The sequence below is a fragment of the Vipera ursinii genome, assembly GCF_947247035.1.
Source record: "Vipera ursinii genome assembly, chromosome: 6".
In the NCBI taxonomy this organism is placed as follows: Eukaryota; Metazoa; Chordata; class Lepidosauria; order Squamata; family Viperidae; genus Vipera; species Vipera ursinii.
The window spans coordinates 4531998-4553127 of NC_139515.1; the positions used below are offsets into that span (position 1 = coordinate 4531998).

Sequence of the window (21130 nt, forward strand, 5' to 3'; positions counted from 1 at the left end):
ATTATGAATGGTATATATGTAGCATTTTATTTAACACTTTTTGGACACCTAAAGAAGTCTATTTTATAAAGTAGTGACTGAAGACACTGAGGACTAGTTTGATGTTGTGGTTAAAGGCTGCTTAACTGGCAGACTGTGAGTTCTAGTCCTGCCTTAGACATTAGACTGGGGGCCCTTGAGCCAGCCACCCTATCTCAGCCCTAGGATGGCAGCAATGGCAAACCACTTCTGAAAATGTTGCCAAGAAAATGACAGAGATTACTGCAAACAGATTCTGAGAGTCAAGGTTGACAATAAAGACCAAAAAGAAGGGGGGGAATCACACACCCACACCCACACCCACAAATACTTTAAATAAGGAAAAACTAGGAAGTAAAAGTATTACCAACTTGGATTATCTTTCTGTAAGTATTAAAATGCAACAACATCTTTAATGTGTGCAATATACCTTTTCCCCCTCTTACTATATCATACAAATTGATCTATATAAAGTGTGACTAATTCTTCATAGGATGGTTTCAGAGGATCCTTTAAAACATAGGTAAAAATATAATTTTAATTTTAATTTAGCATAATTTCTTATGCTAAAAATCCCATAATTTCTTATGCTAAAAATTCCATAAAGTACATCAGTACAACATTTCACTAGCTGTGTTTACAAAACCCAGGGCATTCATACATGTATGCATATGTATGTGTATGTACGTCTGTACGTGTATGTGAGTGCATACATTTTTGTATATTTCATTTCATTTCATGTATATATATGTAAAAAGGCAAACAGTTATCCTTTTATTATTTTCAAAAGGAAGTCAATATTTATCAAGAATCTAGCAAAATAATTTTCACATATCAAGAACAATGCATTTGTTTCGACTTAAAAGACTGATTTTCATGCAGAAAGAAATTAAAGTGGCTTGGGGCCGCTTTAAATTGTTGGCCATATGTACTCCTGCTCAATAATACATTTCCCTACACAGTGAGGGCAAACGTCGATTAAAAAGTTGAGAATAATATGTGCACGTGTTCCCTGGAAATATTTTATAAATATCCCGAGTTTATGTGACTGCGGGAAGAATCCAGAGAAAGAAATATTTTGGGGCATATTAAAAAGACAGAATATATTTCTCCAAAGGAATAATGGAGAAGATCTCCCTTCTCCCAGCCAGGAATGTTAGATGTTTATGTGCCAGCCATGGCAGTTCCCCAAAGAGGTCATCAGATGGGAGCAAAGAGGCATCTTTCCTCCCACTGATGGGTCAGGGGTCCCCGGCCCCTGCAGCCCCATTGGAGAGAGTTAATTGGTAAGGGAGGGGCTGAGGACCCCCATAAAAACCTCTGCTCAGGGGCTGCTCTTGCTTGCTCTTTTTGTTTTTCTCTTCTGCTTGCTTGCTAGCTGATCCATGAGCTCAACCCAGGCATGGATGCCTCCATGCCAGGGAACTCTTTCTATTTACTTTATTGTTAAATAAAACTTTGACTGATTGCATCCCTGCGTGCTGTTCTTTTTATTTGGAAGCACCTTAACGAACCATCGGCCTCGTGAGGCCATCTCACAAATTTGTTTTTTTTGTTTTGTTTTATTTAATTTGTATACCGCCCTTCTCCCTAGGGACTCAGGGCGGTTCACAGGGCATATATAAATTACGATACAAAAGTTAAAATAAGATTAAACCAATGCCCAAATAAATAAAAAACAATAATACAATAATAAAAACAACAATTTTAAAAACCCATATTCCCCCATCAGGCCAGACCAGCTAGATCAAATAAGTGGGTCTTCAGGCCGCGATGGAAGGTTTGGAGGTCTGATGTCATCCGGAGCTCCACCGGCAGTTGATTCCATAGTGCCGGAGCGCCCACAGAGAAGGCCCTCCCCCTGGGGGCCACCAGTCGGCATTCCCTGACCGGAGGCACCCTGAGGAGGCCCTCTCTGTGGGAACGCACAGGGCGGAGGGGAGTTGACGCCGGCAGCAGGTGATCCCTGAGGTAACCCGGACCCATGCCATGTAAGGACTTAAAGATCATAACCAAGACCTTGAACCTCACCCGGAAGACAACTGGTAACCAATGCAGCTCGCGGAGCAAAGGTGTAACATGGGAGTACCGGGAAACTCCCAAGACAACTCTCGCGGCCGCATTCTGCACCAGTTGGAGCCTCCGAGTGGTCTTCAAGGGAAGCCCCATGTAGAGAGCATTACAGTAGTCAAGGCGAGAGGTCATGAGCGCATGAGTGACCGTGCACAGGGCATCCCGGTCCAGATAGGGCCGCAACTGGCGCACCAGGCGAACCTGGGCGAAAGCCCCCCTAGTCACGGCCGCTATATGATCTTCCAGGGTTAGCCGTGAATCTAGGAGGACTCCCAAGTTGCGAGCCCTATCCACGGGGGGTAAGAGCTCACCCCCCATAGAAAGAGATGGAACATTTTGAATGTCCCGGGATGCCGGAATGCACAGCCACTCAGTCTTGTCAGGGTTGAGTTGAAGTCTGTTCCTCCCCATCCAGACCCAAATTGGTAGCAGAGGATGGTTTAAGGCAACGCTTCCAAGCCTGCAGCTACAAACATGATGCCTTTTACTTGGAAGCACCTTAACGAACCATTGACCTCGTGAGGCCATCTCACAAGGAATCTTAGTAGAAAGCAGCTTTTAGAAATACAGATGTAATAATCTGTTCAGGAATGTAGGAGCCAGGAAGCAAGAAGCTGATGAGATTAGGAAGACAAAGATCCCTAGAATCAACAATCCCTCACACCAAAAAAAATCCAACACAGGACATAGTCATCAGCCACACCCCCAAGGAAGCAGGATATGACCTTTGGGACATAATAGGATTAACTCAGCACCATCAGAATACCAGAAAGGCACACTTGGACTCAGGTGAAAGTTCATACTACAGGAAGAACTCCAAACAAAAGCTCAAGAAGGTTTAAAAACCCACCACTCCCTACTACATGTGGTCAGCTTTTCCCAAAGCCATCTTTCTGTCTGGCTCTCCTCTTCAATAAACTGCAACTTTCCTTCTCAAGCAGTCTCCATTTTGTTTATTCCCAGCTTGGACTGGACCCTGATGAAGATTTTTTCTTTCGACATGACAAACAAAAATTGAATGAATTCCTGAAACACGAATCAACGAATGCCTGATTGTTCTGGGGTTTTTTTGCTCAAGCAATCTGAAATTAACTAAGTTTTCATTTAAAAGCAGGGCTTTTTTTCTCATAGAACGCTCAGAACGGAGTTCCGGCACCTTTTTTGGATGGAACCTTGTAGGGTAGGCAAGGCGGGTTGTATGGCATGTGTGAGTTCTGGCACCTTTTTCTTTTACAAAAAAAGCACTGTTTAAAAGTATTAATTTAATTCCTTAGTTCTAAGTGCACTTCCCTGGGGAACTTAGCCTGTTTGAAATCCGCCTGCTTCCTTATATTAAATCAAAGAGAATATCTGTAACTCAGGGTTGAACTGTGGGGTCCTTGGTGTTTTTCTAAGCTTGGTGGTTTTCTTGCAGACATTTCAATACCCAGCTCTAGCAAGCACTCAGCCGAGTAAATGAAACATGGGCAAGCAAGCAATCAAACTCAAAGAGCAACAAAGACCTCACTTGTTTCTTATATTTTGTGGTCCTTGGGCAGAGCTTCAATCACAGAATAAAGGTAAAGGAAAAGGTTCCCCTGCACATGTGTGCTAGTCGTTTCCAATTCTAGGGGATGGAGCTCATCTCCGTTTCAAAGCCGAAGAGCCAGCGCTTGTCTGAGGACGTCTCCGTGGTCATGTGGCCGGCATGACTAGACGCCAAAGGCACACGGAACGCTGTTACATTCCCACCGTAGTGGTCCCTATTTTTCTACTTGCCTTTTTACGTGCTTTCGAACTGCTAGGTTGGCAGAAGCTGGGACGAGTAACAGGCGCTCACTCTGTTACGCGGCACTCGGGATTCGACCCATCAAACTGCCGACCATCTGATCGACAAGCTCAGTGTCCTAACCCACTGAGCCACCGCGTCCCGTTGTCTTTGCAAATCATCCTGTTTCCCTTACTGACCAATAGGATCTCAAAAATGATAATATTCAGACGTATTTCTATTTAAAAAAAACCCCACCCTTCTACAGGAAGCTTATAAGCAGAAAAAGAGACTTTTTCAGACATACAAACAATTCTGCAAATGTTTATTTATAAATCTTTTATGAAAGGGATAAGAACAGAAAGATTCCCAACCCCAGAAAACCTGTTTATTCTCAAATATTTCTCCTGAGTATACACGTTAAATTAATACTCCCAAATCAATATTCAGTTCCAGAGGCACCTCAACGGAAGGGATGAAATAAAACAACATGATCACCACCATAGGAACAAAGCCCCGCCCTCTCGTGAGTGGCACATCCACAATTTTTATATAAAAGGAACAGAGCTTTCTTTGATCAAGAGGCCAAAGAGACTACTTTTTTTTTTCATTTCCAGGCAGATACCCCTGTCCACTGGCTTAGTTTTTAATTGGCACATCTGCATTGAGAACTAGCATAACATGTTGTGTTACAATGATTCTGTGCAGTGGAGACACAACTTTAGGTTTTTACTCACCGGATCTGAAAGATGCATTGTTTTATTGCAGTGCTTCCCAACCTTGGTGACTTGAGGGTGTATGGACTTCCAGCTCCCAGAATTCCCTCACCCAGCATGCTGCTGACTGAGGAATTCTGGGAGTTGAAGTCCACGCATTTGCAAGTCGCCAAGGTTGAGGAAAGACTGTTTTATTGCAAGGAACGAAATGACGCTTTGTTCCAGAATAAATAAACTGTAATATCCAGATTTGAGATGTTCCTGAATATCCGTCCTTTGGGATGATTAACAATTAAAACATGATGTTTCAAGAGTAAAATCATAGTTAGACATTGTTGCAAAAAAGTGTGAAAAATGGAAGGGAATTGGGCATAACAATGAAACCCAATTTATAATTTTAAAAAATTCACGTCGGAGTCCATAATATTGCACAATTCCGCTCCTTAATACAGTAAGTCAGTGTTACTCAACTTTGGCAATTTTAAGATGTGTGGACCTCAGCTCCCAGAATTCCCTAGCCAGCAGGAGGAATTCTGGGGCTAAAGTCGATAAATCTTCAGGTTGCCAAAGTTGAGAAACATTATAGAAGATAAAGGGTGAAGCTACACCGCTACGTGGGAAAAGAACATTTTGTATTGCAGTAATGTAAAATATGCCGGAAGTGTGTTCTCCTTTGGATTCTTCTCAGGAAACACTGGTCTCCCTTGATTTAAACCTTGCAGAGAGAAAAAAAAATCAGATACTTAAAACGAACTCTCTGATTCCTGTGGAAGTGATTAAATCCACTCAATATGTTTTATGGTTAGCTTCTGGGGCGAGTTTTGTGCTTCAAGATTATTGCATTATTTGCCTCCCACAAACATAATTCCAGAAGAATGGGTAGCAACGTTGGTACCTCTGAGATCAGCACCAGTTACCTGAGAGCTACATTTCCTTCCTGCAACGGCTTCTGTGTACCAAAATCACAATAACACACAAATACATTATGCACGGGCACCCCCGTTGCAATAGCCCGGCCTGCTACGGTTTTTACAATTCCGCAGACCAGTTCCGAAGCAATTTGATACCGAACAGGTTGACCAGTAATTCAAATAAATTCTAGGATGCAGGGAAAGAAGGAAGTCTCTTGAATAACATAAATATTTTCTTCTAGTGCAACGGATTGTGTCCCGTGATACTTGAAGTATTGATCTACGTTGTCCGCGATCTTCCCAAGCCTGAAGCTGTCCTTTAGGAAGCAAGTCTGCGCATAGCCTAGTTTTTTTTAAAAAGAAAAGAAAAGAAAAGAAACGGAAATAGGATTGGAATTCTAAATTTGAAATGAGAACTGTGAAGACTAAATAGATGTTGATTACCACGGTAGCCGTGTTATGTATATCAGGTTAATTAGGTTCATTTTCCCCCAAAGAACTCTTGAAAATAGTTTATTGAAGATGCTGCAAATGTGATGTTAAGAGAACCCGGTTACCATGACAGAATCTTATTTAGAGCTGTCCTTGGTGCTCTCTGAGCTTGCTTGTTTCCTTGCAGACGTTTCTTTACCCAACTGAGTAACATCATCAGTGCTAGAAGGAAGAAGGGTTTGTGAAGAGGAGGAGGAGGAGGAGGAGGAGGAGGGAGGGACGACGACGAAGACAATCATGGGGTCCTTGATGCTCTCTGAGCTTGCTTGTTTTCTTGCAGACATTTCATGACCCAACTAGGTAACATCATCAGTGCTAGAAGGGAGAGGAGGAGGAGGAGGAGGAGGAGGAGGAGGAGGAGGAGGAGGAGGAGGAGGAGGAGGAGGAGGACTGTGAGGTCCTTGTGCTCTCTGAGCTTGGTTGTTTCCTTGCAGACGTTTCTTTACCCAACTAAGTAACGTCATCAGTGCTAGAAGGAAGAAGGGTTTATGAAAAGGAGGAGGAGGAAGAGGAGGAAGAGGATGACGACGATGACCATGGGGTCCTTGGTGCTCTCTGAGCTTGGTTGTTTCCTTGCAGACATTTCATTACCCAACTGAGTAACATCATCTGTGCTAGAAGGAAGTTTTCTTACAACCCACTTCTGAAGTTCCGATGGCTAGGATCCCCCATGCAGTCATATGACCACATTTTGGGCACTCAGCAACCAGCTCGCATTTACAGCTGTTTGCAACATCCCATGATCCCATGACTACATTTTACATGTTTCCCCAAAACCAGCATTTATTTCCTGTTTGCCACAAAAACCAGCCCACCGCGAACAATTGGTCTGCTTAGCGACTGCGTGGTTCACCTAACAACGATCGGGCATGGGACAACCCAGGTGATGACTGTCCCAACTTACGACCGTAATGGGCAGGGTCCCCTATGCTCATGTCGGAGACCACAGGTGCTATTTTATGATAAAAATGATAACCATGGAGATGTGAAATGAGAAAATGCCTACCTCTTCTTGAGCATCCAGCTCTTCAGTCTGGTAAGTTTCTGGAAATTCTATTGGTTCTTTTGATTCCTGCATCAAGGATATCTGGGCAAAAAGAACGTAGAGTTATTCATACTACAAATCACAAATTAATTGATTGAGTAGACAATACTCTTCTATTAAACAATTAAGTACAATTCTCTGATAGAATTGTTTCATTATGACAAAAAAGTACAATTAAAAACTCTCTAACAGCAATGATCCTTGAATCTGCACAGAGGTATTCTTTCGAAAATTATTTAAATGATATTTAAATATCCACCGTGAACATGTTTCCCCCCCATAAAGACAAATAACCGAGTATTTCCTTTTTCTATTAAAGATTGCAAAGTAGAATGAAAACAACCAGGACTTATGTGAAAATATTATGCGGATGTAAATAAAATGCTGTACCAATAGGTACATAAATAAATATAAAATATATAGAGGTCCTACCTTTTCAGCTATAGGGTCTTGGGATTCTCTATACATGACCTGACTCTGTATGTGTAATACAGCATCGTGTATAGTCAGGAAAAATAATTCTTTCTGAATGTCATCATCAAAAAAGGCACAATGTTCTAATGTTTTAATAATGTGGTCTGCAGGGAAAAGGTACAATAAAATATTGCCAACACCAGACAGATAACAATCAGTTTGAATATTCACACCTGTTAAAACTATCTATCCAGCTATCTATCTATCTATCTATCTATCTATCTATCTATCTATCTATCTATCTACACATAAAGGTAAAGGTAAAGGTTTCCCCCGCACATGCGTGCTAGTCGTTTCCAACTCTAGGGGCCGGTGCTCATCTCCGTTTCAAAGCCGAAGAGCCAGCGCTTGTCCGAGGACGTCTCCGTGGTCATGTGGCGGGCATGACTAGACGCCAAAGGCGCACAGAACGCTGTTACCTTCCCACCATAGTGGTCCCTATTTTTCTACTTGCATTTTTACGTGCTTTCGAACTGCTAGGTTGGCAGAAGCTGGGATGAGTAACAGGCGCTCACTCTGTTACGCGGCACTCGGGATTCGACCCGCCAAACTGCTGACCTTCTGATCGACAAGCTCAGCGTCCTAACCCACTGAGCCACCGCGTCCCTCTACACATACATATATATATATATATATATCTGAGATCATTGTAAATCAGTTTTTTCTCTCCACTGACAGAATAAGTAAATAAAATAAATTTCTGAAAATTCTGTATTAACTTATTAAACCTATAAACAGTTCGCTCATGAAAAGGACTCTTTCCTTTAAAAGGGACTTCAAAAAACTCTTCAGAAAGAAAGTTTGAACTTCCCTCCAGCTATGCCATAATAATAAGCTTATTTCAAAATACAGTGTATAAAATTACAATGTGTAAGAACAAATATAGATTACGGCTCGTTGATGTTCCCCCTAGGAAAAGGGGGGCTAAATTTATGTACAGAATACAGGCAGTCCTCAACTTGCAACAGTTCATTTAGTGACCGTTCAAAGTTACAACGGCAGTGAAAAAAAAGGGACTTATGAACATTTTCACAGTTACAACTGTTGCAGGATCCCCACTGGTCACGTGATCCACAATTCAGCCGCTTAGCAACTGATTCGTATCTACGACCAGTCGCAGTGTTCCTGGGGTCATGTGATCCCCTTTTGTGACCTTCTGACAATCAAAGTCAATGGTGTTCACTTAACACCTGTGTTAATAACATCTGCAGTGATTCACTTAAAAACGTGGGAAGCAAGCTCATAAAAACCTCACTTAACAAACGCCTCCCTTAGCAACAAAAACTTTGGGCTCAGTTGTGGTCATAGGTCAAGGACCTCCTGCATATAGCAGGTTTTTAGGACTTGAAGAGGGAGGTTTATCACGAATTCTGCAGTGTTGGTAACTGCCTGGATTTAAAAATGAAAGGGCTGAGAATGTAATGAGGGATTGTAGTGGGAGGTCATTACCACATTGCTTTCAAAAAAATATATCTTCCTGACTAAAAATTTATCCTGCGCTGTTCTCTGTTTTCTGTTCTCTGTAACAAATAAAAGCTGTATTAATAATGTGCAGGTTTTTTATTCACCTAGATGGGATGCAATGTATACAGACACATCAATCCTCTTGAACTCTTTGACAATCTGGAAAAAAAAAGACGAGTGTTATCTTAAATATAGCTTTAAGGACACGTGGGGAATACTGGAGGGTGTATTCAGAATTAAATTTTCTGATCCAGATCTGATTTAAGTGTGTAAATCTAGTATATAAGGCCAAATAATTGTTACCTATTTAACCTCTGGAAACTGATCAAAGAGAGAAGCAACCTGAAATTAAGGAGAAACTTCCTGACAGTGAGGACAATTAACCAGTGGAACAGCTTGCCACCAGAACTTGTAGGTGCTTCATCAATAGAGGTTTTTAAGAAGAGACTATACTGTACATGCTGTGTGCTGCAGCTGCCAAAAAAGCCAACACAGTGCTAGGCTGCCTTAACAGAGGGATAGGATCAAGATCAAGTGAAGTGTTAATACCACTTTACAAGGCCTTGGTAAGGCCACACTTGGAATACTACAACCAGTTATGGTCACCATGATATAAAAAAGATGTTGAGACTCTAGAAAGAGTGCAGAGAAAAGCAACAAAGTTGATCAGGGGACTGGAGGCTAAAACAAATAAGGAACCGTTGCTGGAATTGGGGATGTCTAATTTAATGTTCTCACTGTCAGGAGGTTTCTCCTCAATTCGAGGCTGCTCCTCTCTTCGATCAATTTCCAACCATTGTTTCTCGTCCAAAGCACCAGAGGGAAGGACGAGAAAGAATGGTTGGAAACCGATCAAAGAGAGAAGCAACCTGGTATTGAGGAGAAACTTCCTGACAGTGAGGACAATCAACAGTGGAACAGTTTGCCACCAGAAATCGTGGGTGCTCCATCACTGGAAATTTTCAAGAAGAGACTAGACATTCACCTGTCTCAGACAGTATAGGCTCTCCTATTTGAGGGGCTGGACTAGAAGACCTCCAAGGTCCCTTCCAGCTCTATTCTATTCTATTCTGTTCTGTTCTGTTCTGTTCTGTTCTGTTCTATTCTATTCTACTCTACTCTATTCTACTCTACTCTACTCTATTCTCCTCTCCTCTCCTCTCCTCTCCTCTCCTCTCCTCTCCTCTCCTCTCCTCTCCTCTCCTCTCCTCTATTCTCCTCTCCTCTCCTCTCCTCTCCTCTCCTCTCCTCTCCTCTCCTCTCCTCTCCTCTCCTCTACTCTATTCTAATGAAAAGAAGGACTAGGGGTGACATGATAGCAGAATTTCAATATTTAAATAGCTGCCACAAAGAAGATAGCGTCAAGCTATTCTCCAAAGCATCTGAGTGGGAACTAGTCAAGGAGAGAAGCAACCTAGAACTAAGGAGGAATTTCCTGACAATGAGGACAATTAACCAGTGGAACAACCTGCCTCCAGAAGCTGTGAATGCTCCAACACTGGAAGTTTTTAAGAAGAGACCGGACAGCCATTTGTCTGAAATGGTATAGGGTTTCATGCCTGAGCAGGGGGTTGGACTAGATGACCTCCAAGGTCCCTTCCAACTCTGTTATTCTGCTCTATTGTTCTATACATTTTGAAGCTTGCAGAAACCACAAGAGAGAATTACAGAACGATTAGTATCCCTCTAGCTTTAAGTGATCTAATTTTAGTGACAGATTGATGAGGAAAATGAGAAAAATATCCTTACTGTTTTCATTACTCTGACGGCTACTACATCCAGGAAAGAGACGGCTCCAAAGTCAAAAATGAGGCTGTGGAGAGGCACTTGAGGAACATTCACTTTGACGGGAAGCTCTGAGTTCCAATCCACCTGGATCTCCATTTCTTTGGTTGGGATGTCCGGATCAACTGGGTCTTCTGGATCGTCATCAGATTCAAAGCCCTCGTTTACAGTACCCAAATCGCTGATAATGCCATTCTAGTAAGAAGAGATAGATAGCATGTTCAACACGTTCCTTAATTAAAAAAGCACCTAAGTACAGATTTTTTTTTTCTTCCCAACAAAATATTTCTAATCAATTCATGGCAGGGCTAATATTTCTTATTTTCTTTACATACAGTAAGTCACGATAATGCATACTCTCTACACAAACCTTCCTGGGAACCGAAGTCATGGCCAGTTCTTTAAAAACTAAAGCCAGTTTACTCTAGGCCAGGGGCAGGCAACCTTGGCTCTTTTATGACTGGTGGACTTCAACTCCCAGAATTCCTCAGCCAGCCACGCTGAGGGAAAAGGGAGAGGTTTCCAAGCTGAGCCATGGCTGGCTCAGGAATTCTGGAAGTTGAAGTCCACGAGTCATAAAATGTGCCTACTCCTGCTCTAGAGGTTAAGGCACCAGGCTAGAAAGTGGGAGATGGTGAGTTCTAGTTTGTCTTAGACACAAAAGCCAGCTAGGTGACTTTGGGCCAATCACCGGTACACTGGGAGTTCTAGTGCCATCTTAGGCATGAAAGCCGACTGGGTGACGTTGGGGCAATCACCAGGACATTGGGAGTTCTAGTGCCATCTTAGGCATGAAAGCCGACTGGGTGACTTTGGGCCAATCACCAGGACACTGGGACTGCTAGTGCCATCTTAGGGATGAAAGCCGACTGGGTGACTTTGGGCCTATGACCAGGAAACCGAGAGTTCTAGTGCCATCAGGTATGAAAACCGGCTAGGTGACTTTAGGCCAATCACCAGGACACTGGGAGTTCTAGTGCCATCTTAGGCATGAAAGCCGGCTGGGTGACTTTGGGCCAATCACCAGGAAACTGGGAATTCTAGTGCCATCTTAGGCGTGAAAGCCAACTGGGTGACGTTGGGCCAATCACCAGGAAACTGGGAGTTCTAGTGCCATCTTAGGCATGAAAGCCGGCTGGGTGACTTTGGGCTAGTCACTCTTTTTCACCTTACCTTACCTCACAAGGTTGTTGTTGTGAGGAAAGTAGGAGGGCGTAAGTGTGCTGGATATCTTTGCCACGTCGAGTGACTTGTAAAAATAATAAAGGTGGGATGCAAATGGATAAGTAAATGTTGTGTGTTTAGGAACATACAAATGCTTGCATAAATAAACTACACGGAACATATCCCGGACTCTTATTTTTGCCTCTGGCCCTACAGTAAACACAGATTCTGCCCCTTGAAATAAAAAGAAAATAGCTTTGTTTTGGAAAAACAGAAAATCAAGCTCTGCACCTATAGAAATTCATGGGAATATGCATAATTTAAAGTAAAACATGGCATCCTCAGGAAAGCAACGTTTGCCATTTATTTCAAAGTTCATTATGCCCCTTGAACAAGGAAATAAGTCTATTCTTCTTGCAAATCTCTAATTTCTCCGCACCCCGATTTAATTGTTCAAAGAGGTCATTTGATCACTGTCCCTTCTCCTTCCAGCTGAAAATTCTTAATTCCACAACTTTTCTGCCCACAATCATGGCTCCTAGGGAACATTATCACCCACACAAACTTTCAAGTCACATTCCAGGTCTTCTCTTTGATCCCAAGTTAATTTTCTACTGATTATTGTCTTATCTTGAATTTTCTTCTCTGTAGTCAACCCTTTTGCCGAAGCTGGATGTTCTGGCCTCTGATGCGTTTTTCCTCTTCAAATTCTTTCCAAGAATTTGTTATCTCCTTGCTTCCATAATTTAACCCCTCAATTCTCTTCCAAAGATGTGTGATTCAGAGATGCAAGATATATGTACTTTTTTAGGGAGCGTTCCAGTTTTTTTTAATGAAGAAATCCATGTCCCCCAAATATCTTTGCTCTAATGGCGTACTGGCAGCCTTCGACTTGCCACTAAAATTGAGCCCAACATTTCCGTTGCTAAGCGAGACACTTCCTGAGTTTTGCCCCAATTTTACGACCCTTCTCGCCCCACTGACGTCGCTCGTCAGCAAGCGATCACATGATCTTGGGACACTGCAACCATCATAAACATGAGTCAATTGCCAAGCGCCCACATTTTGATCACATGACCATGGGGAGGCTACAACGGTCATAAGTGTGAAAAATGATCATTAGTCACTATTTCCAGTGCCATTGTCACTTTGAACGGTCCCTAAATGGACGGTTGTAAGTTGAGGACTAGCGTACTCCTTTATTTTTTGCTATGCTAAATTATTTCGTCTGACTTTTGTTTCCTTTCCCCCTCCTTTTTTTGACGGAATGTGGGTTTTTTTTTATTTACTTGTTTATCAAATTTAGATACCGCCCATCTCATTTCCAAAAGTGAGGTTGGGTGGTGTACAGTAAAACTACAACTTAGAGCAGACATGTCAAACACAAGGCCCGGGGGCCGGATCCGGCCCGCGAAGTGGTTTCATGCAACCCGCGAAGCCATCCTGGAAACAGTGAGGGAACGGCCCCCACTGCCTTGGCCCTGGCCCAGAGACCCTCCTTCTGCCAGAGACCCTCAGATCTGTCCCACTCCTGCCCGGGCCCCCATAGGCACCCTTCATGCGAACGAGGTAGAGCTGGCCACGCCCACCCAGTAGGCCATACGCACTCTAGCCACGCCCACCCAGTAGGCCACACCCACCCTGGCCACAACCACCCGACCCCCTGAGGGCAACCGCAATGCTGATGCGGCCCTCAATGAAATTGAGTTTGACACCCCTGACTTAGATTGTTTTGAACACTGTATTTTGTAAATACTCTACCTGGGCAGGTGAAATTAAACATTAAACAGAGGTGCACAAGCAGAGAAAGAGAGCGAATGGAAAAGTTAAGAGTGTGGATGAAGGGCTTTGGGAATTCCCGAGAATTTTGAGACTCACTTGCTCATTAGATTTTGGTGCCTACATGGAATTAACAGTGAAAAAGAAAAAAACAGGTCGCTTGTAAACGAAAAATAATTTCAAATCGATTGCCCAGGATAAAAACCCTTTTAAAACAACTGAGTGAAGAACAAAGATTGGCACTTTACTTTTGTGGCTTTTAATTTTCCTTTCTTGATTAGCTTCTGTATTTTTCGCAGAGCCTTCAGCCTTTTGTTGTATACCCGCACAGCATCAAACCCCACCTTCAAGGAAGAAATGTAGTAATTTTTGTTTTAGTCATGTTTACATAGAGTAGGAAATGAAACACCTTGGCTACAATCTATTAAAAATAGTGGACCTCAGTTGTCTTTTATACATTTGTATGCTGACTCTCATCTAGCCCAGAATTTCAGGAAGAAAACATGCATTCTCCAGCAGCGTCTTAGCCAGTTATCAGCCATATCCAGGACTGTGTCCTCCTCCTCCTCCTCCTCCTCCTCCTCCTCCTCCTCCTCCTCCTCCTCCTCCTCCTCCTCCTCCTCCTCCACTGCAAACCTCCCTCCTTGTAGCACTGAATCAAAAGTACAAGTACAATTTTGGGGAAACCCGGCTCAAAACCAGTAACTGTGAGAGGGATCTTGGAGTCCTAGCGGTCGATCACTTAAATATGAGCCAGCCGTGTGCGGCAGCAGCAAAAAAAAACTAACACAATCCTGGGTTGCATAAATAGAGGCATAGAATCAAAATCACGTGGAAGTATTAGTATCGCTTTATAAAGCCTTAGTAAGGCCACACCTGGAATACAACATCCAGTTTTGGTCACCACATTATAAAAAAAGATGTTGAGACTTTGCAAAGAAGAGCAACTAAGATTTTTAAAGGCCTGGAGACTAAAACATATGAAGAACGGTTGCAGGATTTGGGTTTGGCTAGTACAGAGAAAAGAAGGACTAGGGCGGACATGAAAGCAATGTTCTAGCATTTGAGGGGCTGCCACAAAGAGGAGGGGGTCAAATTATTCTACAAAGCACCAGAAGGCAAGACAAGAAACAATGGATGGAAACTAACCAAGGAGAGAAGCAACCTGGAATTAAGGAGAAACTTCCTAACAGTGAGGACAATTAACCAGTGGAACGGCTTGCCACCAGAAGTTGTGGGCTCCATCAGTGGGGTTTTTAAGAAGAGATTGGACAGTCACTTGTCTGAAATGGTAGAGGATCTCCTGCTTCAGCAAGGGGCTGGACTAGAAGACCACATAGGTCCCTTCTAGATCTATTCTGATTTATGATATTGCCCAGTTGGGTCATGAAACGTCTGCAAGAAAACGATCAAACTTAGGGAGCATCAAGAACTCCACAGTTCAGCCCTGAGCTACAAAGATTCTCTTCTGTTGGTATCATTTCAACAAACTTAATCCGTGCTACCCTTCACACTGAAACACTGTATTGATATTTCGATAAAGCTTCAGTAGCAAACATTTGAAAATATGACTACTTACAGTAGATTTGACACTGCTTCTTAGGCCATCGATATTCGCGTAAAAAATGGGACTGGAAAACTTGAGAATCTTCACTCCTTCAGGTTCAACAACCTGTTGCAAAAATAAGTATTGACTTCATTATAAATAAATCCTGTTTGCTTTAGGTTCAGAAAAACAACAACACCCTAGTAAAATGGCTTGACTTCAGAAGTTGTGGGTGCTCCACCATTGGAGGCTTTTAAGAAGAGACTGGACAGCCACTTGTCTGGAATGGTGTAGGTTCTCCTGCTCGAGCAGTGGGTTGGACTAGAAGACCTTCAAGGTCCCTTCCAACTCTGTTATACCGTTACTACTATTAACCTAAGCAGAGGGTGTGAGACTTAAACAATAAGGTAGACAGAACCAAATTTTCCCATCTCTCACGTAGGTAAATTGTTCTTGGTCAATTCCCAAATTACTTCTATAATATTCTGTACAGCCCACAAATAAAGGTCTTCTTCTTAACCTGTATACATCTCACCCCACTAGAGTGATAGCTGTCAATATGCCACGATGCTAAATGAAGATCAAATAACTATTTGCTCAAATATAGGTGGGTCCACTTCAAACAATCTTTTAAAGTGCCCCACAGTGTGCTCCTCATTGGCAATCAGAGGCAATATATCCACTTTTGCATCGGATGAACGCCACTCATGACGAAGAGTACACTACGCCGGGTGTTGTGTACTGTGTATATCTCTGTGTGTATAACACACTGCGTACACAGTATTGTTTTAGATTTGTAAAGACGATGCGCTTTCCCCATGCCCCAACTATTTCTAACCAAAGCAAACATTTTTCTTTTTCCTGAGGATTTTTATTCTGCTGTCGTTCTCCTCTATCAAGACTTTGCTTTCCTAGTATTATTGTCCACAAAAAGGGGAGCAAGCAGCCTTTGGCACCCCAGATCTTGCGGCAATATGCTTCTCAGCAGCCAAAACAATTTGGTCCATACAATTAGTCCTCCACTTACGACTGTAGTTGAGCCGAAAATTTCTGTTCCTAAGTGAGATATTTGTTAAGTGAATTTGGCCCCGTTTTATGACTTTTTAAAAAAATTCCATTTATATCCCGCCCTTCTCCGAAGACTCAGGGCGGCTTACAAGCTTAGCAGTAGCCTTCATTCTATGTATATGCCTGCTTATTAGGGCTTTCCCCCCCCCCAAGCGGCATTATTACAAAGTCAGCTTATTGCCCCCAACAATCTGGGTCCTCATTTTACCTACCTCGGAAGGACGGAAGGCTGAGTCAACCTTGAGCCTGGTGGGACTCGAACCTGCACTAATTGCAGGCAGCTGGTGTTACTTAAGGAGGCATTAGCCCACTGCTCCACCAAGGCTCTTTTCTTGGCCTATGACGTTGTTAAATAAATCACTGCAGCTGATAAGTTAGTAACATGGTTGTTAAGTGAATCTGGCTTCCCCCATTGACTTTGCTTGTCAGAAGGTCGGAAAAAGGGATCACGTGACCCTGGGTCACGGCAACCAGCATTCCTGTGGAGCTCCGGATGGCTCCCAACCTTCGCTCTTCTCGCCGTGACCTGAAAACCTGGTTATTCGAGCTTGCCGGCCTGGACTGAGGGATTGGGGTTTTAAAATTCATAATTTAATTTATTTTGTTTGGGGCTAAATTTAATTTAATCTATTTTTAACTTTTGAATGTTATATTTTAATTGCCCTGTACACCGCCCTGAGTCCCTCGGGAGAAGGGCGGTATATAAATCTAATAAATAAATAAATAAATAAATAAGTATGAGTCAGCTGCCAAGTGTCTGAATTTTGATCATGTGACCCCCGGGGATGCGGCAACAGTGTGAAAAACAGTCATAAGTCACTTTGAACAGTCGCTAAATGAACGGTTGTAAGTCGAGGACCACCTGTAATGATGAATGCTGGGAATTGTAGCCCTGCCATTTCTGTAGGTTCTCCTACAGCGAAAATGCTGCGATCTCTTTCTTAAAAACAGTCTTCACAGGAAACCCCCAACTGATATGAGAGGAATTCAGTTTGTTCACATAATCGATTGAGGTAACGGCAAATTGATTTGGCTTGATATGCTTTTATGAATTCTCGATCGGCCACTGTTATCCTTTATGAGACTCCAGGAATAGAACTATCAATCCTTTTGTCATGCAAGACTGCATTTCAATCAACTCGGAAATAAACCGTAAACATCAATTTTCCCCCCTCTAAGCATTTGAAATATTAGTTTGCTAGACCATCTTACATTTTTGTATTCTTTCATGTTCTTATACAGATCCGTGCCAGGAACGTTAGCAAGTTTACCCCAGGAAGGACTGACAAAAGAAAACAAAATATTGATCAAGATCAAGATTTCAAAATCAAAATCAATGCAATCTACAGAACAGAATGTGTTGCAAGCGATGGCTGGGCGCCATATGCAAAATTTGTTGCAAGCAAGGGTACCTCAGTCATCATTGATAGCCTAACTTGTGAAATAGATGTAGTCCTTGACTTACGGCCACAATTGGGAGCAGAATGGGGGTTGTTAAATGAGTCACGGCTCGTTTGCAACCATTTTTTCCCCATGGTGGTTAAGGGAATTATTATCTGAGGGGCTGCCACAAGGAAGAGGGGGCCAGGTTGTTCACCAGAGCACCAGAGGGAAGGACGAGAAACAATGGTTAGTAACTGATCAAAGAGAGAAGCAACCTGGAATTAAGGAGAAACTTCCTGACAGTGAGGACAATCAACCAGTGGAACAGCTTTGCCTCCAGAAATCGTGGGTGCTCCATCACTGGAGATTTTTAAAAAGAGACTAGACAGTCACTTGTCTGAGATGGTCTAGGTCAGTGATGGTGAACCTTTTAGAGACCGAGTGCCCAAATTGCAACCCAAAACCCACTTACGTATCGTTGGGTGCCGGGTGGGTGTGGCCAATTGGGTGAGCGTGGCTGCGGTGGTAACGGCAGACAGGGTGGGACTAACAAGTTCAATCAATCAATTCCAACTTTGTGAGATCTTTTTTCCCCCGCCCCGCGAGAAGTTGAAATTTGATTGAACCTTTTTTTTTTTGCACACGGTGGCAGAGGCTTAAAGCGAAAAGGTTTTATAAAACCCAGCTGAAGGCCTAGGACTGGGGCGACGGTGCGCGTGCCCACAGAGTATAGGTTCTCCCACTTGAGCGGGGGACTGGACTAGAAGACCTCCAAGGTCCCTTCCAGCTCTATTCTGTTCTGTTGTATTCTATTCTATTCTATTCTATTCTATTCTATTCTATTCTATTCTATTCTATTCTATTCTATTCTATTCTATTCTATTCTATTCTATTCTATTCTATTCTATTCTATTCTATTCTTATTTCTTATTCTATTCTATTCTATTCTATTCTATATTTCTATTCTATTCTGTATTTCTATTCTATTCTATTCTATTCTATTCTATTCTATTCTATTCTATTCTATTCTATTCTATTCTATTCTATTCTATTCTATTCTTTCTATTTCTATTCTATATTTCTTATTCTATTCTATTCTATTCTATTCTTTCTATTTCTATTCTATATTTCTTATTCTATTCTATTCTATTCTATTCTATTCTATTCTATTCTATTCTATTCTATTCTATTCTATTCTATTCTATTCTATTCTGTTCTATTATTTCATTATTATTCTGTTCTGTTCTATTCTATTCTCAATAAAGATTCTATTCTATTCTATTCCATTCCATTCCATTCCAGTTTTAGTGAATCTTGCCGTCATTAAGCGAATCTGGCTTCTCTCATTAATTTTGCTCTCTGGGAAGGTCACAAATAGCAGTCACACAACCCCAGGATGCTGCAACCAGTTGCCAAGTGCCCAAATTGTGATCATGTGACTACGAGGATGCTGTGACCATCAGGAGCAAAAGGACCGGTTTTAAGTCCTATTTTTCAGTGCCGCTGTAACTTTGAACGGCTGCTAAACGAAGTCTAGGGCTATCCACACACAGCAAAAGCAAAAGCTTGAAAAACCTCAGTCTGGGGAGGGATTTGCATTTATTTTCCAGTCTTGGGTGCAAAATTCTTTTTTTGGGATTATACTCACAACTGAACTCTCAGTACCACCGTCAGCAGGGCAAATACCAAACCAGCAAGTAATCCTAAATCCAACCCCAGGATGATGGATGCTACGCATGTGAAAACCCAGATCATCTGGAAAAAAGAAAGAGATGGGGGTGTTAAATCAGAAAAGCAAAATTAGTTAGAGAGGGTTACAGGTGGCGTAACACAACCATCCCTCAGTGTAGGAGAAGGGATGGCAGAACCTGGAGGTGGAGTCAAAAGAGGAATCAGCTTAGCATTCCTACATAGCCACAAACAAACAAACTCTAGCCTCCCTTGAATTCTGTGGATCCCTATCTAACTGCTAGCAAATTCTCAACTCCCCATTGAGAAGATTCCTCTGCACAGGCCTTTAATAGTAAATCAGTTTAATTTGACCTTCAGTGTGGGGCTGTTTTTTCTTGCCTGACACAGTTTTTTGATGGTCAGAAATTCACTGGAATAACCAAGAAGCTCTTGGTTTTTAGTTTTGTGGGGTTTTTTCCTCTCCCGGTGACATGAGATTCTCAGCGAGGGATTAATTATTAAGTGAAGCAAAAGGCAGCTGCTTAAATAGGGAAGAGATTAATTCAAGGGTGACCAATAATTCTCAGCTTTTTGTGAACAAAACGGCAATGGGACTCACTGCGTCTGCTTTGCTCTGCCTCCACAAACGAGGGACATCGCAAACTTGCATGAACATCCCTTTTAAGTTCGCAATGACCACAGCTGCCAAAACAGACTACAAAGAGAAAAAGAAACATTAGCCTTGTTGTTGTTGTTTTTTTTTAAAAAAGTAAAAACCCGTTTGAGAGACTCCAAAGAAAATACAGGTAATCCTCAACTTACGACAATTCATTTAGGGACCGTTCAAAGTTGCAACGGCACTGAAAAAAGTGACTTCTGACCCTTTTTCACAAAACTGTTGCAGCATCTCCACATGGTCACGTGATCGAAACTCAGACGCTTGGCCACTGGTTCATACTTATGACCGTGGCTGTGTCCAAAATTCATGTGATTGTCTTTTGGTGATCGTCTGACAAGCAGTTACAGGGCAACCCTTAACTATTGGGTTACTAACTTAACCCCTGCAGCAACAACTGTGGCAAGAAAGGGGGAAAATTTCACTTCACAAATGTCTCATTTAACGACTGCAATTTTGGGCACAAGGGTGGTCGTAAGGTGAGGACTACCTGTACAAGCGGGGGTTCTTGGGGGGGGGTTCAAAATGTCAAAATGGTGCTTGCATCTGTAGCCCCTTGCTTATGTCCATGCTTTTTACATTTTACAAAAAAGTTCATTTTACATTTTACAAAAAAATGACAATAATCTAATCTAATCTAATCTCCTAGGAATGCCTCTGGATAGATAAATTCAGATAAGTCCTCTACTTCTGATCACAATCGGGACCAAAATTTCACTTGCTATCATTAAGCAAGTTATCACCATACCAAACCCAATTTTATCACCATTTCTACTGGACTCATTAAGGCGAATCATGTAGCTATTAAGCAAATCCAGATTCTTCAAATAACTTCCCAGCTAGGAAGATGATAAATTGCAATCATGTAATTGCAAAATCAGTCAGAATAGAGCTGGAAGGGACCTTGGAGGTCTTCCAGTCCAACCTCTTGTTCAAGCAGGCCACCCTTTACCATTTCAGACAAGTGGTTCTTTTATGACTCGTGGACTTCAACTCCCAGAATTCCTGAGCCAGCATGGCTCAGCTTGGAAACCTCTCCCTTTTCTCTCAGCGTGGCTGGCTCAGGAATTCTGGGAGTTGAAGTCCACAAATCATAAAGCGGCCTAGGCCTAGGTCAG

At 42.3% G+C, this 21130-nt stretch overlaps 1 protein-coding gene across 2 annotated transcripts in view; it reads right to left on the reverse strand.

Moving 5' to 3' along the window:
• Positions 1–4146: 4146 nt before the first annotated feature.
• SLC26A4 (solute carrier family 26 member 4) overlaps positions 4147–21130 on the reverse strand; it is a 32690-nt gene continuing 15706 nt past the window's right edge. The window contains exons 11-20 of one of the 2 annotated variants that reach the window (XM_083366264.1): positions 19956–20051; positions 19314–19420; positions 17495–17564; positions 15248–15340; positions 13917–14012; positions 10690–10920; positions 9045–9099; positions 7435–7580; positions 6964–7044; positions 4147–5808 (exon numbers count right to left, since the gene is read on the reverse strand). In XM_083366264.1, coding sequence (XP_083222390.1) covers positions 5785–5808; positions 6964–7044; positions 7435–7580; positions 9045–9099; positions 10690–10920; positions 13917–14012; positions 15248–15340; positions 17495–17564; positions 19314–19420; positions 19956–20051 — 999 coding nt within the window. In that variant the 3' untranslated portion in view covers positions 4147–5784. The remainder of the gene's footprint in view (positions 5809–6963; positions 7045–7434; positions 7581–9044; positions 9100–10689; positions 10921–13916; positions 14013–15247; positions 15341–17494; positions 17565–19313; positions 19421–19955; positions 20052–21130) is intronic. The other variant, XM_083366265.1, reaches the window with a different exon arrangement.